Source organism: Drosophila bipectinata, chromosome 2R (assembly GCF_030179905.1).
Source record: "Drosophila bipectinata strain 14024-0381.07 chromosome 2R, DbipHiC1v2, whole genome shotgun sequence".
Lineage (NCBI taxonomy): Eukaryota > Metazoa > Arthropoda > Insecta > Diptera > Drosophilidae > Drosophila > Drosophila bipectinata.
In genome coordinates, this window is record NC_091737.1 from 3,971,582 (window position 1) to 3,987,292 (window position 15,711).

The window sequence follows — 15,711 nt, forward strand, 5'->3', positions numbered from 1 at the left end:
GAACATCATCGCGGGCACACGAATCTTGAAAGAAAACGGTTGCCTTTTATATTTATATTTATATTTAGTTATGTCTTCCACCTTTATATAAGATTTTTTTTTTGCTTTGATATAGGCCGAGATATCAATCTCTGAAGTATCAGGAGCAAGCCGAGAAACAAATATATGTTTCGATGAAGCTGCGTTAGTGTCGGCTGACGCGGATCATAAACTGCTGCGGATTCTTTAAAGGACTTAGGGGAACTATTTAGCAGCTGAAAGCCGCTAAACTGAGTGTCAAGTGCGCAGATTTTTCGAAAACCAGTGATCAACTCTTCAAATCCATTCTTTGTCTGTCTCATGAACGACCTCATTTCGTTTTGGACAGCACGACAATTATCACAACAATAGTGTAAACCAGACTTACGAAATATGGCATCCGAAGTTTCGAAGTTTTCACATAGCCAGCAAGGGATGATAGGCTGGGTTGAGGAGATTGTCTTGTTGTTATATAAGACTTGTTATAATACTTCATCAAACAGACCAGTTAAAATTCCATATTAATAATTAACAATAAAATAATAATGTATAAAATGTAAAAAACACTATACCTTAAACCACTGTGCCAAATAGGAAGCTGAAGCGGGAACTTTGGTGAGTGCGAAGGAAAATTGAAGAAATAGAGATAGGAAACTATTGCACAAGAAAGAAAAAAAAATAAGAGAAAAAAGCAGAGCAGATCTATGCTTGCAATCTAAATTAAACAAGATAATAATTCGTCTCCAAAAGTACCACAGCAGACGCGAAGCGATACGGATTATGTTAAAACTAAAGTTTCTTTAAATTCGATTCTCAAGTAAGTAAACACAGGTTTACTGCTATATTTATCATGAACGCAGTGCGCACAAAAAAAACACGTTCGTTCGCTTAAGAAGAAGTGAGAGAAGTTATGTCGAAACACTCCGAGAATCGGGTCTGAAAAAAACAAATGAAAAACTACGCTTCCCGATCCCAATTTCTGAGAAACTTTTTCTCAGTTGAAACGTTTTGACTTTTAAGTTTGGGCTGTTAAATGAGGCAAAATTGCTCTTCATTTTCTCATTTGCAAATTCATTTCCGACCAAATGAGAGAGCTTAAAAAATTTGAGAGTGTTCAAACAACAACATTAACATTTCGTATCCATGATCTGCTCCTCTGCTATTTAACAAAAAATGTCAATAGCACCAATCACTACCCATAAACTTAATATAAGCAATGCTTCTGTAAAGTTACCGAGTGTTTTCCGTTACTGCAAATAATATTCAAAAATTCCCCGCCAATAATAAGCCTGATATTTTGTAAATAATCAGTCGCGAGCGATCCAGAATCAAAGGCGACGGCGATAATTATAAATTCGAACTCTGTTAAAGATTAAGATTTTAAAGATTAGCGGAGCGACCGAGATCGAACCGAAATAGTTCGAAAGAGAGAGACGGTCCCAAGGTGCAGGTGGCCGATCGACTGAACGGGTGAGGGAGTGAGTGAGAGCCGGAAGTGAGAGTCGGAAGTGCAGCAGTGCAATGTGAAGTCATAAATTCTTGCTGTCTATTACGTTTGCCAAGCTTGATCTATGCCAGACATGCCCGATACATACGGCTGCAAGACCTGACATCCTCACCCCTTAAAAATACCCTGGGAATGCCAAAGCTATCGCGAACGCGTTTCGCAATTTTTGAAGGATGCGTTAAGTAAAAAAATAGGCAAATTTCACGCACACAGGCATGAACGGGCGCACACGGCCGGGTAGAGTTAATACGCCCAACGCTGCCATGCTCCCAGGACCCCCAGGATCCTTAGAAGCGCCGCAGGACCTCCCATCCAAAGTCAGTAAGAGAAATACATATAAATGTGAGTGGGTGCGAGTGTGTGTGTGTGTGCGGGGGCCGTACGTTGAATGCATACGAAAGTAGTAAAAAATATCATCAATGCCAAAATATGAATATCTAAAGAGGATAACGAAAAATGGAGTCAAAGCCAAACAAAAAAAAAACGGCATGAAAAAAAAGGGAAGCGCCAAGAACAGAGAGCCTGTTCCTGACAAATGTGCAAATGTCAGTTTCCAAGTGCCAAAGCCCGGCTCAGTTCAACTCGGTCCATGACATTTGACAGAAAACTAGACAATTTCCAACTCCTCGGAGATGAAAGACAATGTTTTTTGTTTTTATTTCGGGGCTACTGTTGTGCCGACATGTACGGGAAATCAGTTTCCCGTAATTGCATCAACCTTTAAGCGCGAAAACTTCCGGAAAAAAGTGGTAGGTAGCTGGGGTATTATCTTGTTATTCGGAATTTTATTCGGAATGTTATTCGGCCACAACTTTATTCGGAATTGTTATCGCGGTGCCGTGTGGAGCTTTTAAAAAACGCTCAGACAGCGTCTGCGATTTTGGCTCAGAGTCTGCCCAGATCCTGGAGATCCTGTTTGGCACCGACCCGCATAAATTTTCCCAGAGTCTGTTGCAAATTACATTTGAAGTAGCAAATTTCACATAAATCTTTAGTACCCTGGGTCAGGCCACAGTGAAAAAATAATGCAACCCCGGCCTAAATAAAATAATGGCCTAGACTTTCCTAAAAATGATGTGTTTTCTTTATATATATATTCGCTTATAAAATAATGGCTTCAATAATAACTTTAATATTTACTTTTGTGTTTTATGAACTTAAATCTTATATCTTTAAACTATCTAATAAAAATGGTAAGAAAACTTCCAGTATCCAGTATCCATGCAAAAAGAACGTGACAAAAGTGTGTCACTCTCAATTGTCGCCCTTCGTCTGTTCGGGCTCTGAATCCGCCACAAGTATGTGTTCGTATCCTGTGCGCTGCTGTTTACATTTGTGTTTGTGAGTCCTGGCATCCGCCTTTCAGTCCGAGGAGGCGACCAACATGAATTACGTACGCCGCAAGTGAAGTAATGAACAACACAGCTGCAGCTTGAGTACAAAAATACAAACAAATGGTATGACAAAAAAAATACAGCGAGTGCGGGACCGGAAACGGAATTAAATATTAAAGCTGCGAGCGAACGGCGAACAGCGGCCACAATAAATACAATATACTAATAAATAGGTTCTGCCAAGTGGCCGCCCATAAAGAAGCAAAGAAGAGCCAGAGCTCGTATTTTTCTATGCCGAGCCAATTGGATCGCGAGAGCTTGGACTCTGGCTGGCTGATACACGACGCTAAGCAAATAATATAAATGCAAAAAAATGTATGTCGTGTAAAAGTTTATATTTGTATCCTGGCAGTCCATATCGATAAACAGTAGCAGAATAAAAATGGGAATTTAAAGACACTTTATGGCGTTATGAACGCAACTTAAACCATTCTGTATCAAATTTATATATATTTTACGATGCCCTAGTTCCCATCACAGGTTCATTGTCCTTATGCCTGAAAGGTATCACTACCTCTTGAGAAATTTTGTGCAAACTCACGCATCTTGTTCTTTTGTGATTTGGGCATCATAAGAAATATTTACAGCTATAAGTTGGCCAGCTCATTTTATGGCAAATGGCTTTGTTTCGGGCTCAACCACACTGTCTGTTTACTGCTTGAATTAATGAAATTGACTGGCAACACGTCGTTGCCCAGGGGGAATGTCCTTTTCTGGCAGCAGGTGGTAGGAGCTTTGTGAAGGACAGGTGCACCAGGTGCGATAAGCTGGCTGGCTGTATGGCTGACTAGCTGGCTGGCAGACAACAAAGCCAGAATTCAAACTCATTTTAATTGCTTATGGACAGGCAAATCAAATTGGAAGACAGGCAAAGGACTGGCTTTTGAAAATTTTTGCAATCCAAGCGCGCCACATGCTTAAGGAACTGTTGAAAGACACAAATAGCAATGGCAACTTGGCCAAATGGTGCATGCCACACACTAATGCACTCTCTCGTCGCCGCCCTGGCCAAGGGAATCTGGCCAAGGGAATGGAGGATGCCCTATTTGCAGCCCCAATCTCATCATCCTCGCAATAATCATCAGCATCATCCTCATCCTCGCCAGCAACGGAGGGAGCGTTCTCCACCTCCGACGACTGAAGTCCGGCCAATCCAGCCGAGGTATGTTCGGTAACACCGGTAAGCTCGGGCCCAGCTTGATTTTTCCATCGCAGAGTAGCTCATAAAATTAATTCGCGCTGATCAACAAATCTATACTTTGAGGTATACTATAAATCATAGAAATCTATACTAGATAGAACCTACATAGGCTTAAATCGCTTCAAACATTCCCACCGGCGACATCAACACAGACACTGGGCTGAAGATCGGTGAGTTTTGGCGTCACAATCGCTGAGACTCCATTCGTTGTGATTCCAGCATTGCCTATGCCATTTACGTCCACTGTTGATTTAAACTGGCGAAGCTGCAGCTAAATTGGTAATCTCGAGGTAATTAAGTTTACCTAAGATCCGCAACTGAGAAGCACTCGGCAGGGCACAAACTTCCATCAGGATATTGGCATTGGAGAGAACAAGGGACATTACTGTAGGAGACGAAGAATGAGTGACCGCAGAACAGCTGGAGGGAACCTCAAACGTTTTAATTTGCCCTTAAATAACGGGAAGGACGGAATCCGAAAATTCAAAAAGCTGTAGTGCCTTCGCCCGCACATACTGGAATTCAATAAGTTGCAGACTCGAATGGTCTTACCGGCCCTCGGGGGGTAATCTGAAGAACCCAGGGCAGGATTGGATTAAGTTGGACGCATCGCCACATAATAGGCATACATAAGAAGGCGCCCTAGTTATAACAAACGACGATAGAGTGTGGTTACTATGGTTACTAATTTCCAACTGAATGGCCGCCTCCCTTGGAGGTATCGAGCTTTTTGGTTTCCAAAATCTGGCACCTCTGTTTGAGGACTTCTTCTGGACTCCCACGTCGGAATGCTGTCCATCGTCACCGGATTCACTTGCATCTCGTTCCATTTATCCTGCGTGGCCGGTGCCAGCTTCTATAGCAGCCCTGGGCGACGACGCATACTGCAATTTGCTGAGTGGTGCCCGTGGTAAAGAGAGCCACACAAAGCCAAACCAGTTATTTGCTGTCAAATCCAGTAGGCGCTGGAGGTTTTCAACCCGACCAAATAAATAAGTGTCAGTTTTTGCGAGCAGATCAAAGATTATATGCAATGTTTTTTTAATGTTTATATTTCACAGCTTTAAATGTTTTACCCAAACGTTTTAACCTACACCAATGTAGTAACTTAATATATTCCGTAACTGCAAATAATGCTCCAAATTCCGAATATATTATATTGGAATTTTAGTTAGTTATTTTTATTTTATATCTAATTTACACAGTTAGTCGCGAACAATCCAGAATCAGAGGGGACGTCGAGAATAATAAATGCGAAACCGGCTCATGATAAAATAATACAAGGTTGTCTCGTCGGCTGCGTCACTCCCCAATTGACACTACAATAAGTGTGAGTGAAAGAGTGTTTTCCTGAAAGTGTGAAAGAAACAGAAACAGAATGTGTTGTTTAACCCTCATGCTGTGCATGGGTTGCAAAATTGCATTCAATATATAAACATTTGAAATTTATTTTTATCATTTTATTTTGAGTAGTTTAGAGTTAGATACTAATCTTTGTTTTTGTTTTTGAACAATTAGTTTTTTGTTTAGTTTCTAAGTTCTACAAAAAATGTGCAATATGACATTTTTTAGCACAGAAGGGTTAACGTTTCGAGTCGAGTTTTCGGTTAACGATAATTCGTCCCCATACAAACTCTCTCTTACGACGACCCGAGCGTACTGGTCGACAGAGGAGTGAGCCCGAACAATTCTGCCGCCAACGAGACTACCTTGTATAATTGTACCATGACTCGTCTCAAATCTTAACGAAGATAACACAGTGCGACAGTGATTTGGAACTTTTGAAGAGACCTAGTAGGAATTGTTCATTAGATCGAATATAGTATAAAACCGTGTTTGAAATTTTTCTAACACCCTCAAAATCTTGACTTTATTGAAAAAAACGGGTTTTCGCTACTTTTTTGCTCTTAAAAATTCTAAAGCGCGTAATTTTGAACCGATTTTAAAATTTTTGACGTTTTATAATAGTTAAATGTTGTAGCTTTTGGAAAAAAATAGATCTTTAATTTATTTCAACAAAAAGGATAAAATTTTTACGCAGGTAACTGAAATTTTTGATTTTTTGTCGTGTTTTTCAGACTTTGACGCCATTTTTTCGTTAATGAGTACACAGCTGCAGCTTGAGTACAAAAATACAAACAAATGGTATGACAAAAAAAATACAGCGAGTGCGGGACCGGAAACGGAATTAAATATTAAAGCTGTGAGCGAACGGCGAACAGCGGCCACAATAAATACAATATACTAATAAATAGGTTCTGCCAAGTGGCCGCCCATAAAGAAGCAAAGAAGAGCCAGAGCTCGTATTTTTCTATGGCGCGCCAATTGGATCGCGAGAGCTTGGACTTTGGCTGGCTGATAAACGACGCTAAGCAAATAATATTAATGCCAAGAAATGTATGTGGTGTTTTTTTTTTTTTTTTAAATCGTTTATTAACAAAAAATAACTTAAAACTAAGCTCTAACAATAAGGAGTCTCCTAAGTTCCTGTAACCCTGCGGTAATGCCGCTAGGCTTTGCTTCGCAGGGCCAGGATTGGCGTGCCTAAGCGCCCACTGCTTTTCGTTGTCTAGGCTAGCCTAGCCTCTGCTCGGTTCCTTTCTAGCCGTCTTAGCTCCTTCATCGTTAAGGCGGCAAAGCTGCTCATGCCTTCCCAGAACTGGGCGTCCTCCAGCAACCTCCTTCCAATGAGGTCCACCGTCGATACTTCCCCTAGGAGTCTCCGCCTTGAGGCTGAAAAACGTGGGCAGTCCAGAACCACGTGTTCCGCCGTCTCGTCCACCCCGCATTCCGGGCATCTTGGATCGTCGTCGTGTCCAAATTTGAAGAGATAGCTCCTGAAGCATCCGTGCCGCTGATCACCTGCGTGAGCCAGAAGTTTACCTCCCCGTGACTTCTTTTGAGCCATTTCCTAAGGTCGGGGACTAGTTGGTAGGTCCAGCGTCCCTTGGTCGACTCGTCCCATCGTTGTTGCCACTTCTGTAAGGTCATGACTCTCGAGCACTCTTTTTGCCGGCGGCGTAACGCTGCCGGGGCATGCCCGTTTAGCGCTGCTAGGGCCTGGTGTAAATCTTGCCGCTCCGCCGCGAGCAGGTCGATTGGTACCATGCCCGCGATGACTAGCGCTGCATCCTCCGATATCGTGCGGAAGCCCGAGCACACCCTTAGGGCGCAAAGCCTGAAGGTGCTGGTCAAACCTTTGGTGTACGACCTTTTTTTGGCTGCCTCCGCCCACACTGGGGCTGCGTAGAGCATTGTTGCGCTGCAGACGGTCTGAAGCAGCAGTCTCCGACCTTGCTTCGGGCCCCTACAATTGAGCATAATCCTCGATAGTGCTCTGGCGACATTCGCTGCCTTTCGATTTGCTTCTACAAGGTGCTCCCTGAAGCTAAGCCTCGTGTCCAGCGTTACACCCAGATATCTGATGGCCCTGGTTGATGTGACCACATGTCCACCTATGTTGATTGTGGCCGTCTCCACCCGCTTCCTGCTTGAAATCAGGACAGCCTCCGTCTTGTGTTGGGCAAGGTTTAGCCCTGCCTGTTTGAGCCAGCCGATGACCTTCACGATTACAGCATTGCAGAGCTCCTCAGCTTCCTGAATGGTCTTGGCGACGACCACTACCGCGATGTCATCCGCGAAACCGACAAGGTATGTGTATGTGGTGTAAAAGTTTATATTTGTATCCTGGCAGTCCATATCGATAAACAGTAGCAGAATAAAAATGGGAATTTAAAGACACTTTATGGCGTTATGAACGCAACTTAATTATATTACTTAATAATATATTAATAATATATTATTTATTATATATATAATAATAACTTAATAACTTTTTGACGATGCCCTAGTTCCCATCACAGGTTCATTGTCCTTATGCCTGAAAGGTATCACTACCTCTTGAGAAATTTTGTGCAAACTCACGCATCTTGTTCTTTTGTGATTTGGGCATCATAAGAAATATTTACAGCTATAAGTTGGACAGCTCATTTTATGGCAAATGGCTTTGTTTCGGGCTGAAGGACAGGTGCACCAGGTGCGATAAGCTGGCTGGCTGTATGGCTGACTAGCTGGCTGGCAGACAACAAAGCCAGAATTCATGCCCCAATCTCATCATCCTCGCCATAACCATCAGCATCATCCTCATCCTCGCCAGCAACGGAGGGAGCGTTCTCCACCTCCGACGACTGAAGTCCGGCCAATCCAGCCGAGGTTTGTTCGGTAACACCGGCAAGCCCGGGCCCTTGATTGAGCTTGATTTTTCCATCGCAGAGTAGCTCATAAAATTAATTCGCGCTGATCAACAAATCTATACTTTGAGGTATACTATAAATCATAGAAATCTATACTAGATAGAACCTATGATCCGCAAGGTTTAAATCGCTTCAAACATTCCCACCGGCGACATCAACACGGACACTGGGCTGAAGATCGGTGAGTTTTGGGGTCACAATCGCTGAGACTCCATTCGTTGTGATTCCAGCATTGCCTATGCCATTTACGTCCGCTGTTGATTTAAACTGGCGAAGCTGCAGCTAAATTGGTAATCTCGAGGTAATTAAGTTTACCTAAGATCCGCAACTGAGAAGCACTCGGCAGGGCACAAACTTCCATCAGGATATTGGCATTGGAGAGAACAAGGGACATTACTGTAGGAGACGAAGAATGAGTGACCGCAGAACTGCTAGAGGGAACCTCAAACGTTTAGCTTGCCCTTAAATAACGGGAAGGACGGAATCCGAAAATTCAAAAAGCTGTGGTGCCTTCGCCCGCACATACTGGAATTCAGTAAGTTGCAGACTCGAATGGTCTTACCGGCCCTCGGGGGGTAATCTGAAGAACCCAGGGCAGGATTGGATCAAGTTGGATGCATCGCCACATAATAGGCATACATAAGAAGGCGCCCTAGTTATAACAAACGACGATAGAGTGTGGTTACTATGGCTACTAATTTCCAACTGAATGGCCGCCTCCCTTGGAGGTATCGAGCTTTTTGGTTTCCAAAATCTGGCACCTCTGTTTGAGGACTTCTTCTGGACTCCCACGTCGGAATGCTGTCCATCGTCACCGGATTCACTTGCATCTCGTTCCATTTATCCTGCGTGGCCGGTGCCAGCTTCTATAGCAGCCCTGGGCGACGACGCATACTGCAATTTGCTGAGTGGTGCCCGTGGTAAAGAGAGCCACACAAAGCCAAACCAGTTATTTGCTGTCAAATCCAGTAGGCGCTGGAGGTTCTCAACCCGACCAAATAAATAAATTTCAGTTTTCGCGCGGAGATCAAAGATTGTTACAGATGCAATGTTATTTCAATGTTTATATTTCACAGCTTTAAATGTTTTAACGAGAAAACTAATTTTTTTTTCTGCACACGATCACGTTGGGGTCACCAATGTAGTTGTACGGTAATTTTCGTTGTCGTAATGTTCATTACGTTGTTAGTGCATACCACAACCCTACAATCGATACCTGCTTGATGTCTATCGATCTCGAGACCCCGGTCCCTTTGGAAAGCGGGACATCTCTAAGCTTCTTCCTTACGACTTCTAAGCTTCTTCCAATTATTACCCATTACACACACATTTTTTAAAACACGTTTTGTTATATTGCCAACATTGTTTGATCTCGAAAATCAATTCAAATTAAATTCAGTGACATACTTGAAACCAACCCTGTGTTTTTATAAAACGGCAACAGCAAAGTCCCTATAGCAGACTTCTGCTAATCATTGACTCCCGTATTCCATCGGCGCTGTCACAACATTTTTGGTGGCCCATGAGGGGAACCTGTTGTTAAATGTGCCAATGAATGGAATTTGAATTGATTTGGAACAAACAATTGGGCTCAAATTAATCTGAAACAAACGGCTATTAACCTATTCCACGTGGAACCACGCTTTCTACAAATAACGGACCGAAGAACAAGGGATCGCTGCGCGACGAATAACGGACAAAGGAAGGAGAGATTGCTGCGAGACGAATACCGGACCAAAGGAACGACGAATTGAAACTGGAAACTGCTACACAGACTGACTGGAAGCCGGTGAGTGTTTGTATGTGAGGGCTGTGATTTCAAGCGTGCTGTTGTAAATTCAATAAAACTATGGGTATCGACGATGAAAAGACAGGCACACAAGCCAATCCTTCCCCATCCGACCAGTTTGCTGGTTTGCACGCGAGACAGAAGGATTTATGGAACAGGTTGACGCAACTCGAGCGTAACTTCAAGAAGGATAGCCAATCCCGAAAATCCAAACATTATTTTCTTCAGCGCCTTAGCACGTTAAAGGATTTATCCACCCTGTTTGATGCGAATCACCAACAATTGGTCGATCAGCTGTGTCCCAGTCAACATGTATATTTCTCAGACAACCTATACGAGCGATTTGGTGAAAAGCACCAGCACATCTTCTGCAACATCTCGGAAGAATACGACAACAAGTTCTCAGTGACAGCCCAAGGTTCCCCACCAATCGAGTCCGTCACTCCAATTTTATCATCCAACATTCCGCTTCCGAAGCTTCCAGTTCCACGCTTTTCGGGAAGCTTTACGGATTGGCCCTCGTTTTACGATGGTTTCCTACAACTCATCCATGACAACAACACTGTCTCTAACATCCAGAACATCAGTCACATGGCATTAACGGATGCTGGGTATACGGTAGCCTGGGATCTCCTCGTCAAGCGCTACAACAATCCACGTCTCCACTTTATGCACACCATGGCAGCACTGTATGGGCTTGAGTCGGTTCCCAAGGAAGCTTCAGAAGGTATCAGGCGCGTGCTAACCCTGGCTTATGTTTGCATTAGTGATCTTCGACGTTTAAAAATAAACATTGATTCCTGCGATCACTGGCTAGTGCATCATCTGTTAACCAAACTACCAAGCAGCACTACGCAAGCGTGGGAGCACTCATTGGGGAGCTCCACCAAGATTCCAACCTTTTCGATGTTGGAGACTTTCCTGCTGGAGCGCTTAGTTAGCATCGACCTAATCGAAAATCGAAATCAACCACTTGGAACTCGTTCAGCACCAGGACAATCTTCCCATCCACGTGCGCCTAACCGATCCAACTTCAATTCCACTAACCGCCACAGTTTTCATGTGACTACGGAAATGGGAGCACCCCAGTGCACTCTCTGCCAAAGAAACCATGTTCTCCGGAGATGCCCCAGTTTTCTCGCGAAGGATTGCTTTGCTCGTAAGACGATCGTCGATCGCATAAAAGCATGCCTCAATTGTCTCAGCGCAGGCCACGCGCTAAGTCACTGCGGCAGCACTCGCAATTGCTTACAGTGCGGCCAACGCCACCATACGCTACTGCATTTTCCGAACGTAGCAACCCAGCCTACCAACTCTGCCCTATCGCGACAGCCAACGAACGGTGTCCATAGCGCGCAGGGCACCCAACAGAGCGTAGCATCCCGCTCATCTGTTTTGTCTCAACAGCACAGCCTAGCCCCCGGCTTAACTGCTTCGAACGAGACGCAACTCCTCAGCGCAGTTGCCACCTATCAAAATCCATCCACCACGATTCTCGCCACGGCCCTAATCCGAATTGTCAACGACCAAACGGGACAATCTGTTTTAGCCAGAGCGTTGATTGACCATGGCTCAAAAGGAACACTTATCACCGAAAGCTTAGTACAGACGCTGGGTCTCTCACGCACCCCTATATCTGAGGAAATAACAGGGATCGGCGACTCCTCTCACAATCGTTGTCGACATAGTACCAATTTTGTCCTAAGCTCGATTTCAGGTTCCCAGTTCACATCGTTTGTATTCACTGCATTTATTCTCCGTACACTTACAGGGCACCTTCCAAAATCGGATGTCGACCCTCGCTCATTCCAACACCTTAAAGGATTGCAACTCGCCGATCCCAATTTTGCCCGCTCCGGTCGTATTGACGTGCTTGTGGGCGTTGATCTTATTCCACAATTGATGTTCCCAGAAATTCGACGAGGAACTCATGAGGAACCCATCGCACAAAACACTGTTCTTGGTTGGATTGTTTTTGGACCAGTGAGGAAATCCATGACACACTCCATCACTGTCCGTTGTAACACCACGACGCTTGATCATCTGGTGCAAAGGTTCTTCGAACTAGATAGCGTGCCGTCTGAACGCCAACTCACCACAGAGGAACGATGGTGTGAAAAACACTTTCGTCAAACCCATGTTCGACAGCCCAACGGGAAATACATGGTTCGCTTACCACTGAAAACCTTGTTCGACCCGTCACAAGTTCTAGGCCGATCAAAACATATAGCCTTAAATCGTTTCTACACACTAGAGCGAAAATTGCAGCAGCGCGATAAGCTTCATCAACAATATCTCCAAGCAATCGAGGAATATTTTGACTTGCAGCAAATACAAGAAGTCACTACAAGCGAAGACAGTCACTCTCATATCAACACAAATGGGAAGCTCGGCGTCTTCTGCAGCACGATTCCACACCATGCAGTCCTGAAGGAGGACAGCCTGACGACTAAACTCAGGGTAGTCTACGACGCCTCTTGTAAGAGCTCCAACGGGAAATCACTGAATGACATTTTATGTACTGACCCAGCTCTACAGAACGATTTGGAAGGAGTGATACTAAATTGGCGTTGTTATCGCTATGTTTTCGTGGCGGACATCCAAAGGATGTACCGATGTATCGAAATGCATCCAGAGGACTCTCAATTCCAGCGCATTTGGTGGCGTGACAAAACCGGAGAGTTAAAAGAGTTCCGTCTCACCACAGTTACCTTCGGAACAGCATCAGCGCCATACACAGCGATTCGGGTGATCCACCAAATAGCTCAGGACGAACGAGAAAATTATCCGCTAGCAGAAAAGGTACTGCAAAGGGAGATTTATGTTGATGACGTACAAAGCGGCCATGAGACCACGGACGGTGCCATTCGAGTGCGAAACGAGGTCATAGCAGCCCTCCGCTCGGCTGGTATGCATCTTCGAAAATGGGCAGCGAACCACCCGGCGTTGCTTAGCGATATTCCTAAAGTAGACCTCTGCAACCACTCAATCTTCGAAATGGACAATAAAGACAGCATTAAAACGCTTGGACTGTACTGGCAGCCAAACCCGGACGTCTACGGATTCAAAATCCATTTCTCGATCAATCCCACACTTTCGAAAAGGGCTCTTTTATCAACAGTGGCGCGGCTCTTCGATCCATTAGGATTTTTAGCACCCTTGATAGTCATGTCAAAAATTCTCCTCAAGGACGTATGGAGCTTCCGTATGCAGCAAACTGATGGCACTTACCGTGCACTCGATTGGGACGACATGCTACCAGAGTCTTTGGCAGCGCGTTGGCAGCGATATCTCGAACATCTTCCAGAAGTTCAACACATTCGCATACCACGCTGGTTCGGTTGCGATTTCAGCAACGTGATATCTCTTCAATTGCACATGTTCTCCGATGGGTCGTCCCTCGCGTATGCAGCGTGTGCCTACCTTCGAGTACTCGACACTGCTCGACACTGCTCGCACTAGGGTTACACCAACAAAGCCTCTCACCATACCGCGAGTGGAGCTTTCCGGAGCAGTTCTAGCTACCAAACTCGCCACATGGATCCAGCAGCAACTTCACGTGCCTCAGATGCGGGTCACAGTGTACTACTGGTCAGACGCCAAGATCGTGCTTCACTGGATATATGGAGATCCATGCAGGTGGAAGACTTTTGTAGCCAATCGAATTGGCAGCATCCAAGAGGTCAGCTCTGCTTCACAGTGGGGTCATGTGTCTACGCAGGACAACCCTGCGGATTGTGCAACGCGCGGTTTAACCCCACTACAGCTCGCGCAGGATAAGCTCTGGTGGAGCGGCCCAGACTGGTTGCAGGAACCCGATCATTGGTCCAAGGTAACTCTTACTTCTCCAGATCCGAGCACAATCTGCGAGGAACAGGCAGCAAAAGTTATCCACGCTCACACATGTGCATCCACTGATTCCTTTGTTGAGTCATTTTCGTCATACAGTCGACTTGTATTTTCCACAGCATTCATTAATCGCTTTATCCATAATACTCGCTGCAAAAGGGAGGCTCGGCTTTCCGTACCAATTAGCGTAAAGGAGTTTTCCAAGGCAATGTATACTCTGGTTCGCGTTGTCCAACAGGAAGCATTCTCTCACGAACTGTCCAAGTTGCGAGCAAACAAATCGCTCTCAAAATCTAACAAGCTTAGCCAACTGTCGCCATTCATAGATGCCCAAGGGATCCTCAGAGTGCGGGGCAGACTTCGAAATGCTTTGCAGCTCACCACTCAACAACGCACGCCCATCATCCTACCGAAGTCACATCATTTTACGGACCTCGTCATAAAAAACGCCCATCTGAACACCATGCATGGGGGAGTGCAACTGACCCGTGCGATCATCCATCAGCAGTTTTGGATCATTAATGGCAAACAAGCGGTAAAAAGAGTTCTCCGACAGTGTGTGGCTTGCTTCCAGCATCGCCCTAAACCCTCTCGACAATTAATGGGTGATCTTCCATACCATCGTGTTAATCCGCCGAAAAGAGCGTTCGAAGCTACAGGTGTGGATTACACAGGATCTATCGATGTCAAGGCCTCGAGGTTCAGAGGACACACTACATACAAGGCCTATATTACAGTATTCATTTGCCTCGCCAGTAAAGGTATCCATTTGGAGCTGGTGACAGGACTCACAGCACAACATTTTCTCTGGGCTCTCCAACGGTTCATTGGACGCCGCGGTTTTGTGCGGCACATGTACAGTGACTGCGGCACAAATTTTATAGCAGCAGATAAATCCCTACAGTTGTGGTCTAACGAGTTCCGCCAGGAAATCAACCAGACAGTCGTCCCAGAACTCACAAAGCGCTATATTCAGTGGGACTTTAACCCCCCACACAGCCCAAACTTCGGAGGACTTTGGGAGGCTAACGTCAAAGCCGTAAAGTCTCATCTTCATCGTTCCTTCAAAGGATACCCAATGACTTATGACTTATTATTATCCGTTCTTATCCAGATCAAGGCCTGTCCTAACTCTCGGCCATTATGCCCGTTAACCGCGGATATTAATGATCTGCAAGTAGTGACTCCAGCTCATTTTCTCATCGGAGACTCCATGCAATCGCTTCCTACCCCCAGTGACAAGGACAAGTCGCTCAACACACAGTTCATGGAGGGACAACGGATCCTACGCCAGTTCTGGAAAAGGTGGAGCTCAGATTGGTTGTCTCACCTTCAGGCACGCCCTAAGTGGAGTTAAGAGGAAGAAAACCTACAGGTCAATGACCTAGTTATTATCAAGGACGACAGGAGAGGTCCAACCGATTGGAAACTAGGTCGTGTTATAGAATTACACCCTGGAGCCGATGGGATGGTCCAACAATCTATACAGGTGCAACAATCTATACGAGTTGCAACAATCTATACAGGTTCGGGTACATATAAGCGATCAGTATCCAAGATCTGCAGATTACCCATCCCGAATTACACGGAAGCTAAAGTCGAGGAAGCTAATCTTGAACAATAGTGATACACGCATTTGATCTCACATCCATACCACAGCAAACATTTCACCTGTTTCTTTCAGTTACCATTAGAAGGAT

General features: G+C 44.9%; 1 protein-coding gene across 1 annotated transcript; it reads left to right on the plus strand.

The window, feature by feature from the left end:
• Positions 1 to 10,222: 10,222 nt before the first annotated feature.
• On the plus strand, positions 10,223 to 15,368 carry LOC122321145 (uncharacterized). Its single transcript, XM_070277976.1, has 3 exons — positions 10,223 to 13,566; positions 13,625 to 15,050; positions 15,126 to 15,368. Exons 1-3 carry the CDS (start codon positions 10,223 to 10,225, stop codon positions 15,366 to 15,368), a joined length of 5,013 nt encoding a protein of 1,670 aa, XP_070134077.1.
• Positions 15,369 to 15,711: the final 343 nt, after the last annotated feature.

Excerpts from the sequence above, each read along its gene's own strand:
- LOC122321145 (XM_070277976.1), top strand. The coding sequence starts at position 10,223 with ATGGGTATCGACGATGAAAAGACAGGCACACAAGCCAATCCTTCCCCA. Across the intron at positions 13,567-13,624 it reads TCCGATGGGTCGTCCCTCGC|GGTTACACCAACAAAGCCTC; the intron begins GTATGCAGCGTG and ends TGCTCGCACTAG. Across the intron at positions 15,051-15,125 it reads GGGAGGCTAACGTCAAAGCC|ATCAAGGCCTGTCCTAACTC; the intron begins GTAAAGTCTCAT and ends GTTCTTATCCAG.